The sequence below is a fragment of the Neopsephotus bourkii genome, unplaced genomic scaffold (assembly GCF_033783945.1).
Source record: "Neopsephotus bourkii isolate Nb327-2 ecotype Australia unplaced genomic scaffold, CSIRO-AGI_Nbou_v1 NB_1445, whole genome shotgun sequence".
In the NCBI taxonomy this organism is placed as follows: domain Eukaryota; kingdom Metazoa; phylum Chordata; class Aves; order Psittaciformes; family Psittacidae; genus Neopsephotus; species Neopsephotus bourkii.
The window spans coordinates 227804-239863 of NW_026901922.1; the positions used below are offsets into that span (position 1 = coordinate 227804).

The 12060-nt window shown below is 54.9% G+C and overlaps 1 protein-coding gene across 1 annotated transcript; it reads left to right on the top strand.

Moving 5' to 3' along the window:
- Positions 1-9426: 9426 nt before the first annotated feature.
- On the top strand, positions 9427-11782 carry INHBC (inhibin subunit beta C). Its single transcript, XM_061368709.1, has 2 exons — positions 9427-9994; positions 10737-11782. The coding sequence occupies exons 1-2, from the start codon at positions 9652-9654 to the stop codon at positions 11477-11479; spliced, it is 1086 nt and encodes a 361-aa protein (XP_061224693.1). The 5' UTR covers positions 9427-9651; the 3' UTR covers positions 11480-11782.
- Positions 11783-12060: the final 278 nt, after the last annotated feature.

The window sequence follows — 12060 nt, forward strand, 5'->3', positions numbered from 1 at the left end:
AGCCCTGGCTCTGCTTTGCCTGGCCCAGCTTCTGCTGAAAGGAGACACATCCATTTGGTAGTGGATATAATCCCATCAGAAGGGGGACACCAAAGTGGTGGCACGGCACTGGTGCAAACTGCACCAACAGCCAAGGACGGGGCTCCCTCATGGGATGGATAACCTGCGCCAGACACTTAGAAAGGAAGAAGAGCACTACCAAGAGACTTAAATGCATTCATCTACCCACCCAGACCAGAAAACTCCCTCTCCCCTTTGAAAAGGAGAAAAAGAGCCTGGGACAGACCCCCTGTTGCAGGTACATCTCGCTTCTGCCAGCCTCAGCTACAGCAGCACCATGGGGATGAGGGAGAGAACTCAATCAGATGGAGAACTGCACCACAGGCTGTGCTTTGGGTTGGACCTGACCTTGCTCATTGCATCCAGCAGCAGGCTGCAATCCCTCATTCGTTACTCAAGTGAGAGGTAGAGACACGCTCTCCAGACAGCACACTCTTCCAAGGACGTTGAGCAGGCAGACTGCAGGGAGATGTGACTCATCTTCAGGGAACTGCCAGGTATACCCCAAGCTTCGAAGGGATCAGCTTGGACAGGGAACGCGCTTAAGCAGCCACCATAACACAACCACCACACCTGGTAAGTCAAAGATGTTCTGTAAGTCCTCCAGGCTTGGTTTTGTAGGTGTATGCAGCAGAAGGCTCGTATCTGGAGTCAAGAAGCAGGAAGGATGAGAACTGCTAGGAGCTACTTCAACATGGAGTTCTATCAACACCCAACCTAGAGTGTGTACCCATGGAAAGGCTGAAAGGAGGAGACCAGCAGAATCCCCGCAGCTAGGCCTGGAGGGAGGATGTTCTGGTCTTCCTCATCCTTTTCCATGGGGCACACAAATGGAAGAGGGGACAAGGAAGTGACAGCGGGAGAAAAGAGAAATGCTGGGAGGCACCCAAGGAAGGAAGGGGAATTAAGTTTAGTGAGTGGCTGGAAAAACCCAGGGATGGAACATCTTGCCCACCTGCTCCTTGGAAAGGCTGTGCTGCCATCCCTGGTGGATAAAGGCCTGGATGTAAAAATGAAGCACCACACAAGGAGCTTTGAGTCAACCTCACCCATAGCCACAGCCTGATGCTGTCCTCTCCTTTGCACACACACGGAGTCTTCTTCTGAGGCCGAAAATAAGAATTTGCCCTTCCTCTTTTAAAAAGGGACCTTCCATTCAAGCCTGCCTCAGCTGAGGATGCATTATCATGGCAACCATCCCCTCCCTGTCTGTCCCAGCCAGAAGAGCATTAAACACATCAAGGTCTGACCAATCCTGCATCAGCCCAGGCTGCAACCAAGCCCCATGGTCCCCTCCGGCCCTTCTCCAAGCCGCGGCCAGCAGGATTTGACATGAACCAAATCTGTCAATGGCTCAAGACAGACACGTGGGCAGTAATGAGCAGTGGGAGAAAACACAGCATACTCCATTCAGCTCCAAACACTGCTAAATAATTCAGGAAGAGAAATGCCGCAATATAGAGCACAGCACAGTTTAAAAATAGAACATGTGCCAGTGCCAGAGGAACGGAGGGGAAGGAGTGAAAAGAAGAGAGAGATGGCATGAACTAAAGCATGTGTGGCAACACACGGGGCAGCCCATGGATGCTGCAGCCTCCCAGCTCTATGTATGGATGCCAGCAGCTGTTTATTTGCTTGCCCTTTAAATTGGGAATCCAAAAGAACTGTTATTCTTGTTATTATGATGAACGTGGCAACAGAAAGCAGGGCTACCCTCTCTGGATCTGAGCCCTGCAGCAAGGCACAGACCCAAAACCAGGCCAGCAGCACATGTGGCAGCACCACAGGCACCGGATCCCAGTGGCCAGGGTCAGGGGCAGCCACTGCCTGTGTGTCCTGCTCATGGGAAGCTCAAACAACGGAGCTTGGAGATGATGTTTTGTCCAATGTTTTCTGCTGGGGGTGATGGTGAAATGGGTGGCCCCTGTTTCTAATGGGAAAGTTAGAGCCTTTTTCCTTTACTCAGCTGTTCTCTTGTAAATCCAGCTACCTTAATTTCATAGAATCACAGAATGGTTTGGGTTGGAAAGCACCTTAAAGACCACTCAGCTCCAACCTGTGCCAGGGGCAAGGACACCTTCCACTAGAGCAGGCTGCTCCAAGCCCCATCCAACCTGGCCTTGAGCACTGCCAGGGATGGGGTACTGATGGTGAAGAAGGCTCCCTAGTTCTACTGCTGACTGAACAGCCCATGTATTCACCTACTGATGTTGGTGCAGCGCTCAGCACTGATGCTTTGAGTTTCACCTACATCTATTGGTGTCAATGAGTTACACTGCTTCTGAAAACCCAACGTCCCTGTTTAAATACACAAGCACCTCTGTGCATCCATCCCATGCTTTGGATCTTCATTTCTGTCTGTGTTCTCCCCAAGGTCAAGTCACAATTGGTCTCCTCATTGGGGTCTGGTCATGAAGCAGGCAGGACAGGATTCTATTTCCTAATAGATGGCATGCCTAAAGCCTCCCCAAAGAGGTCAGCTTTTGGGATACAGCAAGCACCTTCAATAAGGGGGCTCCTGTGTCTAAACTCAGCTCAGGAGAACTGAGTTTCTCAAAGAAAAGGATGTCAAAGGAATATATAAAGATTTTCAAACTTCATTAAAAAAAATATACAAGCGAGCTGCTCTGAGGAGTAGGCTGCATCTGCCCACATACAATAATCATCCCCGAAATTCACTGGGAGGCAGCAGTGACTCAGCCTGCAGTACACAAAGACAGCTTGTGCTCCCAATACATAATGAAACTGGGCTTCAGACAGCATCCTTACTCCGCATGCGCCCCACTGACAACACACATGGAGGGGAATCCCAGCGCTGACAGGCAGGCACGGAAGCAGCAGCCCATCCTCCTGTTGCTGCCCACATTCAGACACAAGCATCTTTGCAGCATCACGCCTCACCTTTGCTGCCATGCAGGAAGGAGCTTGTGATGTCTTGAGCTGGGTTCACTGGGGCTTAGAAATCAAGAGAAGGGTCCAAAAAAGATGGAGGAGAGTGTGATAGATTTGAAGGGGGAGGGAAAGGAACTCTGGTCCTCGACTACATCCCACCATCTTTTCAAATGTCACCTAAGCTCTTATGGAGAAAAGAGGGAGAAATCCATGCATGGTCTGGTTCAATTGCTCCATTGGATGAGTGGATTAATCACACTTCCAGTAAAAACCTTAAGGTATAAAATACTGCAGTTCACCTCCTGCCCAGCGGTCACAAGAAACATGGGGCTTTGCTGCATGTTGGACTGTTTGCTCCCATACTTATGCTGTCACATCACTTACAAATAGGTTTCTCAGAGATGCTTTCTGTGCTGGCCTCAATAACTCCTTCCCTCTGGCATCCTCAGCCTTTATCTTGGAACAACCAGGAGCTTCTATCAGAGCTAACCGATGCAGAAGGCCACTCCTCAAACGAAAACTGTCCCGTGGAATTAGGACTTTAGCAGCACAACACATTTGAATTAGAAACCATTCTACAGCAGCGAGCCAGGCAAGCGAACAACTCCAGGGTTCTCACCCTGGCTCTGCTCTGCCTTTTGATGCTATCTCAGCCAAATCATTTCATATCATACAATAAAATGGCTTGGGTTGGAAGGGACCTTAAGATCATCCAGTTCCAACCCCCTGCACAGGCACAGACACCTTCCACTAGAGCAGGGTGCTCCAAGCCCCTGTGTCCAACCTGGCCTCGAGCACTGCCAGGGATGGGGCAGCCACAGCTTCTCTGGGCACCCTGTGCCAGCGCCTCAGCACCCTCACAGGGAAGAGCTTCTGCCTAAGAGCTCAGCTCAGTCCCCCCTCTGGCAGGTTAAAGCCATTCCCTTTGTCCTGTCCCTGCATCCCTTTGTCCAAAGCCCCTCTCCAGGTTTCTTGTAGCCCCTTTAGGCAGTGGAAAGCTGCCCTAAGGTCTCCCCTCTTACAGACAAGGAAGGGGTGGCAGGAAGGTCCAAGCTCTTGTGACAGTATTCAGAAGGAAGACACTGCACCAAGCCATCCATTCGATGCATCAACTGAGACTGAGCTGCTGGGAACAGGCACACACTTCTGTGTTGAACCTGGATATAACAAAGTCAGTTAGGCAGCAGCCACAAGAGCTTATCAGAGGCCACCTCTCCCTACTGCTTGGGTAGTATCTGCCTCGAGTCTAACTAAAGCCTCCAGAGATCTCTGTTGCCACCGCTCTACTTGGGCTACGTTTATAGAACCAGCTGAAAAGCACGCAGTGCCTTTAGATATCACCACTTCCCTGTTGCCAGGCAGCGGGATTCTGAGTGATCCTAAAGCAGTTCTCCAGAAAGAACACCCAAACTGGATCTACACTAGCTCATCGATGGATGCAGGCATTAAGGAACAACTCACAAGCCCCTCCAGGAGGTGGTACTGTGCTTCCTTCCGCACAGTAAGCAAGTCAAATGTGTTCTGAATGCTTGAATGCTGCTGAATACAGAGGGAAGTCTCTCAGCTGAAGTGCACCCTTCCCTTGTCACAGACCCAGCAGCATTTATCAGCATCACCACTTGTTTCTCTGAGCCCTCCAAGCCTTTAAGACCCACCTCCATCACCTCCAGCTGCAGGCACTTCCAACCCCATAAAATCATGGAATGGGCTGGCTTGGAAAGGACCTTAAAGCTCATCCAGTTCCAGCCTTCTGCCATGGTTCACATTAGACTGTGTCGCCCAAGGCTCTGTCCAAGCTGGCCTTGAACACTGCAAGGGATGGAACTTTTATCGCTTCTCTGGGCAATCCGTGCCAGCTCCTCACCACAAAGAAAGACTCAGACCAGGGTAAAAGTTAAATTCACTTGGCCTACAGGGCTCACTGTCGTTGTGATGTGGGTTTCAGCCTGCTGGGGCCTTTGGATCAGGCCACAAAGATAAGACTGCAAAGAACTGAAGGCAAGAAACACATGCAGGCATGCAGAGCAAGTACCAGAGGCACAGAATACTGGCAAGAGCACTTGCTTACGAGTTTCTCTTCAGCCAAATAAAATAGCTTTAGCCCTTGGAAAAGCCTTCAGCACTCAGGTGCCAAGCTGCATTTCCTGCCTCTTGCTGCACCACTGCACTGGACTTCCTGCTTCAAATCCCTCTGAAAACAGCAGCTTGCTGAGCGATACCAAAACCTGCTGCACTTGAGGAGGGATTGAAAGGCAGCTCCCAAAGCTGCTCCCAAAGCTTTGGCACATATCCTGCAGTGTGGCCTCTTTGGCAGCCACCTCCTCCTTCCAAATAATCAAGTGCTTAAAATGAGCACTGATCTAGCTGAAGTTTAACAGTGCAATGAGATTAAGTATGCCACATCCGCGCATGCTTACACTTGCAAACATCAGTGCTGGGACTCACTAGATCAGATTTAAGGTGCCTTCCCACCCAAACCATTCCATAGTTCTCTGATTCTTCACTCTTTTCACACAACCCTACCCATTTTGCTATGAAAGCCCTTTCTGTTTCTCTACCTGATTCTAGGTAGGAATTAGGTGATGACAGAACTACTTCCAGTTAACCTTTCTCCAAGACACCGATTGTTTTCTTCATCTGTCAGCATCTACCACATGAAGGATGATGAGAAACAGCAGTTAAAATAGGTCTGAACTCTAGGAGACACTGGGGGAAATCCAGGCTGCACTATAACCAGAGAAAGCTTTGATTCACATTACATTTGTAAGTGGGGTGGTGGAGGTGAAGACAGCACTTGAAGAAAGGCTGAGTAGTGGGGTTGCTCCTCCTGGAGAGGGGAAGACCTAACTGTGGCCTTTCAATAATTACAGGGGGCTTAGAAAGAGGGAGAAGACAGACTTTTACCATGGTCTGTAGTGATAGGCCAAGGCCTTAAACTGAAAGAGAACAGGTTTAGATTTGATAGAAGATTTTGTTTTACAATGAGGGTGCCCAGAGAAGCTGTGGCTGCCCCATCCCTGGCAGTGTTCAAGGCCAGGTTGGACACAGAGGCTTGGAGCACCCTGCTCTAGTGGGAGGTGTCCCTGCCCTGCAGGTTTGAACCGAGGAAGGTCTAAGCAAACAAAGCTCCTAAAGAGCTCACCCAAAGAGGAGGACAATGCTGCAAACTGGTGTCAGATATTGTGAAATCACCCCAGGTTTTATCTTGCAGATAGCTCAAAGCATCCCTTAGGAAGAGTCAGCAAAACCTGCAATGTTGGTTACTGTGGGGTCAATTGGCTCTGTATCCCACTCACCTCTAGGGCGCTAGTCCCCACTTCCAAGCAGGAGGCAGATAAGGGCCCAGACCAGATCCAAGTGATGTTTCTCCTTCACAGCAGGCAGGAGTTGATTTGGGAGTCTTAATCCAGGCTCCTCAGAAGCTACATGGCTGTCTCCAGCAAAGCATCATCACTGCAAGCAACCTGTGGAGATACATCCTCACTTGTGCAATCCCTGGAGTCTGGAGTAACGGTTTACTACCCAGTGAATGCCATCTTGGTGGACAGAACAGAAGAAAATCAGCCTAATGCCTTTCCTCATCATCTAGTTTGTGCCATTAAAACAATGCTATCTGTGAATACACATACACTGGAATAAGGTTATAAAGTTTACTGTGCAGGTACAATCTGTCCTTGCATTCTGAACACACAAGAATGAATAGAGGGAAATCTTTACCAATATATGTTAAAAGCTTCATGAAAACACAAACAGCTGTGGATGGAGGAGTGAAACCATCCATTGAAAAACAAAACCAACCCCCTCCCTCCAAAAGAGCAACCAAAAGATGGCAGAAAATCACCTGTGAACACTGAGCTGCCATTTAATCCGGAAGGAAGATTATGGCAAGCAATACCTGGTATGATTCAACCAAGACTTTCCAGCACAAATTCAAGGAGGAAGGACACAGAGGTTATGTCAGTCAGCCTTAATAGGCTACAGGGAGCAAAGAGGCTAGAAACAAAGAATGGAGCATGAAGAATCAGAACTATTTGAAGTAACCACAGGGAGCCAGGTCCCAGTTATCAAAGGCAGATGGAGAACAGGTCAAGGCAGGAAATGAGATTCCCAACAAGCACCAGTGACAGAAAACCAGACAGGGAGCAGCCCACTGCCAGCAGAAGGAGCATCCAGACAGGGGTTCAGGACAAGCAAGGGCACTGTTTTGATCTGTTCATCTGCTTTCTGCCAAGCAAACCAGGTTCCCCAGCATCCTCCCCTCGCTCCCCATGCAGCTGGGGAAAAGCAGCTCCTGTGCACAGCAGTGATTTGGGATACCTGTGGCATAGAGCACACCCTCAGCCCTAACACCACACCAAAGAGCTTCTTCCCCCTTCTTCATTGCTAGGATGTAACTCTTCAGCCTATCCTTTGTTTGGTGATAAACAGGCACCTAAGCCAGGCAACATTTCCAGCTCCCCAAGCAGGTTGTCTCCCTTTATCAAGTCTTCTGTCAGCACTTCTCGACCCTTTGGCTTCCTTAACACTTTTCCACCTTTGACTTGGCTCCAAACCCACAGGCAGACACCAACGTCCACCTGCCCTGAGCAACACACGCAGGGTTAACAGCAGCTCTGCATTATCCATCTGAACCCTCTTCAGCACGGTGGTTCACATTCTAACAGACCGCCTTGCATGCAGTGAGGCCACAAAAGCAGCAGCAGCCATAATAAACTCACGGCTTCTTTGTACTCCCAATTACAGTGGCATCTTTGAGCTCTAAGTGAAATAAAGCCTGTCCTGTTGTCAAGTTGGAACCTTGGGACTTCTGCCCAAAGCTTGCTTGGCTTTCCCTGCGGTGCAACCCATCCCCTCACCACTCCCACTGCACACCTAGCTGCGCTACCAGCACATATCCCTAGAAACACACCTTGCTTTGCCAGACATCTTCTGCCAACACTGAGGCATCGCTCAAATACACAAAGAAAGGCAGAGCTAAAGCTGCTGAGCTCAGCTTTTAAGTGGGCAGGAGGAAAGCAAATGCATTTCCAAGTCTCTGTGTTAAGATACCTACAAGCAACAGTTCCCTCACATTAGACAGATGCACCGAGCAGGGTGCAAGCTGGTAAACAGGCTCCCAGGAACAGGAATCCATTCACCCCTTCTGATAAATCAAAGCCCTGCTTTGGGGCACATTAGCCCATGGGAAAGCACTGCAGGCACATCTCGGGCACAAACCCACACGAGGGAGGCGGGATGCTCACCCAGGTCATGCTTTAGCTGAGACTCACAACTGGGGACCAACGTGGGGGTACCGCAAACCCCCCGAGAGGTCACAAGTCACAGTGTCCACAAGCGAACAGCAACGATGCTGCTCCCCGCACACCTTGCGAGCGTTTAAATGTGCCAACGCGGAGCAACGCGTACCGAAGCGACCCTTCCACGCCTGCACCCCGTTCGCGGCGTGCACAGAGCCCCCGCACCGCGGAACGCGCTCGGGCCAGGGCACAACTCACTCTCAGCCTCTGCACTCCCGCTCCACGCAGCAGAGCCCCAGGAGCCAGACCCGCGTCCCAGAGCGAGGAGCCCGGGAGGCCGCGCTCCCTTCCGCGCCCACCGCCACGGATCCCCCCCGCGCACCGGCAGGGCCGAGGCCTCTCCTCCCGCCGCCTGCTCCTCTTCCTCCTCCTCCTCAGCCGCCTGCCAGGGCCGCTGCCCGCTCCGGCTTCCCAAGGCCCAGCACCGGGCCGCGTGCGCTCCGCAACCGGGCGGCCCCGCTGCGAGCCTCCCCGCAGCGGCACCGCGCCGAGCCCGCTCCCTCCAGCGCGGCCCACGGCGGCGGGAGCCCCCGGAGACGCGGCAGAGCCGGGAGGCTCGGCCCGGGGCACCTCGGCCCCAGCCAGGAGCGGCCGGAAGGGTCCCGGACACGGACCCAGGCCCGGGAGCACCCGGAGCCCCGTTCCCCACCTCCCCCCCGCGGCGCGCACTTACCGGGCCGGGCCCTGCGCCGCGGGGCCGCCGCCGCCGGGCCGGGCCGGGCCGGGCCTGGGCCAGGGCGGGGCCGGGGGGGGGAGGAGAGGGGGAGGGGGAGGGGAGTGGGAACGGGGGAAACCGGACAGAAACGTTTGGGGGAAAAAAAAATAAAAAAAAAAAAAAGGACGGAAAAAAAAAAAAAGGGGGGGGGAAACGGCGGCCCCTCCCCCCGTGCGCCCCGTGCGTGCTACGTCACGGCCCGTGCGTGCTGCGTCACCGCCCGCGCCCGCCCCGCCGCGCGTTGTCGTAGCAACCGGCGGGACGCGGTAGCGCCGCCTGGCGCGGTGGAGGGGGCGTGCGGGGCCACGGTGCGGGGTCCGCGGGTGACCGCTCCCTCCTCCGCAGCACCGCGACCCCTCCACCCCCCCCGCCCGCTCCTGGATGGGACCCGGGAGGCCCCCGTGGGGTGCCCCGGGCACAGCCCCAGCCCCGGGACCGAGCCTCCCGAGCGGGAGCGCCACCCCCCCGGGGCGGGCTGCCCCGTGCCCGGGAGAGGCTCCCGACGGGTCAAGGGGGCGTTCATCTCGCCGGGATCAGCCCTTATCTGCGGGAGGAGGAGGCGTGCGCTGCCCCTGCGCCCCGCGATCCCGGCCCCGCTCTGCCCCCGCCATCCCGGCCCCGCTTTGACTTCGCCTCCTCGCACCGCTGGAGAACGCCGTCGGCGGGGGCCCTCCCGCAGTGCCGGAGATGACAGCAGCGGTGGCTCTCCCGCTCCTGCTTCTCCTGGGGACGGCGGCTCCCCTGGGAGCCCGGTGCCCGGCTTGCGGGCTGGCTGCCCTGGCCCCCGCCGCCCAGCGCCACATCCTCATGGCACGGGCAAAGCAGAGCATCCTCGCCAAGCTCCGCTTGCCAGGCAGACCCAACATCACCCAGCCCGTGTCCAGGGCGGCCCTGCTGACCGCGCTCGGCAGGATGCATGAACAGCGCATGGATCTCGTCTCCCCTGGGATGCCCCATGAGAGCAGCGTCCCTCCCCTCCATCCCGGGCTGGGTCTGCAGGAATACGAGCTCTTGAGCTTTGCCGAGTCAGGTCTGTACAGACCCTGCGCCTCAGGGGCACGGTGGGGAGGTTCCTGAGCACAGAGGAAAGGCAGCTCTTGCCCGTGGGAAGGTGGTGAGAGCTTTTCTCCTCTGCACAGGCTCTGCACAGGGGCACCACGCTCCTGCACGCAACGCCAGGCCAGCGGGCAGGCTGCTGCTGGAAGGACTGGTAATAGGAGGCTCCATGTCCAGAACCTTTGCACCCACGTCCTGAGCTTACCCCCACCAGCCACCTCTTGCCATGGGCAGGGGAAGCATCACTGAGGCTCCAGGGTCCCCTCAGTTACATACGGGATGTGTGGGGTGGGGAGGTTGGTGCAGGAGCTCTACCATCTGAACGTGTTGTCTCTTTCTGTCAAACCCTCCCCACTTGCACTAAAGGTGGCTGTGTTCTTCCAAACCTGATGTTAAGCGATGCCCCATCAGCTTGCAGTGTTTTCACTCAGGTCTCCAAAGCCCATCTGCTCCCCATGCTGAGCTGTGTCTCCATTCCCTACCCAAAGTGGTAGGCTGCCACATTTCCCTTCAGAGTTGGTCCTCAGAGGAGAGAGAAAGGGGATGTCAGGCCAGAGGAGATGGAACCAAGCAGGGTTGCTGCGTTTAGCACCAGGAGGATGCTGCTCCTTTAGCAAAAGAGGGAGGCATAGGGAGGAGGAGCAGCAGCAAGCACAGGGAAGTGGGGCTGGGGCTGGGCTTCCTCCCTTCACCTCTTCATTCGGTTCTGTGCACAGGGTCCTCCACCTCCCACAGTGTCCACCTGCATTTCCGCTTCACCCGGGAGCTGGCTAGGGATGCTGAGATCCTGCAAGCCACTCTCTACCTGTTCTGGGCAGATCCCGGCCCTGGGATGCACCCCGTCACCATCAGACTCCTGCAGCCAGACCCTACAGGGCTCAACGTCACCGTGGTCCATGAGACACGGCTGGAGGTGCAGCATCCTGGCTGGGCCACGCTGGACGTGGGTCAGGCCATACAGAGCCTCTTTGGCCAGGGGAGTCAGAGCCTCACTGTGCAGTTGGAGGCAGCAGAGGATTGGGGTTCTCCCCTCCTGCCCGGCCACAGTGATTCCCACCGGCCGTTTGTGGCAGCCCAAGCCCGGGCCAGGACCCCTCACCGGGTGCAGCGGCGCGGCATTGACTGCAGCAGGGACTCTAAGATGTGCTGCCGCCAGGAGTTCTTTGTGGACTTCAAGGAGATCGGCTGGGAGGACTGGATCATCCAGCCCGAGGGTTATCACATGAACTACTGCGCAGGGCTCTGTCCCCTGCACATGGCCGGCATCCCCGGCCTTGCTGCCTCCTTCCACACGGCTGTCCTCAACCTCATCAAAGCCAACAACGCGGATGCAGCCGTGGACTCTTGCTGTGTCCCCACGCAGCGTCGTCCCCTCTCTCTGCTCTACTATGACCGGGACAGCAACATCGTCAAGACCGACATCCCCGACATGATCGTTGATGCCTGTGGTTGTACCTGACCTGTGCATGGGGAGGCAGGAGGGCAGGACCTGTGCTCTGCAGCGCTCTCCTCCTCCTGGCCCCTTTCTGGCAGCCCAAGACCTGGCGAGCTGCTGAGATGGGAACCCTGCCAAAGCGTTTTCTCCTCCTGAGGTTGAAGCATTAAGGGTGATGCTGAATCTGCAAGTCCTCACCTCCCACACAGCTCCTTTCCCCCTGCAGATGTGTCCATGGATTCCCCTCTGCTCTTGAGCCAGCTGAGACTGGCTCCCAATGGAGACTGGACCCTTGTACATGCAAGGCTCTGCAGAGCGGCTCAGGACAGCACCTGATGGTGGTCCCAGTCCTCAGTGCTGCAACACGAACGTCTGCTGGGGAGGTAGAAGCTGAAAACGTGCTGAGGGATGGCCAGGGCATAGGGGTGAGCCCAACTGTGGAGCCCCATTGCTCAGCATCACTGGTAGCATCCTGGCTACCTGGTATTCAATAAAAGACTCCCAGCTGAGACATGTGCACATATGTGTGTGCCTTGTTGTTAGCCGGCCCATCTTCACCTCTCCCCAGGGTGCCAGGGGCTGGATGTGCCCTAGGGCAGATTCCT

Bases quoted from the DNA above. Each gene is read 5' to 3' on its own strand.
- INHBC (XM_061368709.1), top strand. From the start codon at position 9,652: ATGACAGCAGCGGTGGCTCTCCCGCTCCTGCTTCTCCTGGGGACGGCG. The intron at 9,995-10,736 runs GTCTGTACAGAC...TTCTGTGCACAG, and splicing joins CTTGAGCTTTGCCGAGTCAG to GGTCCTCCACCTCCCACAGT.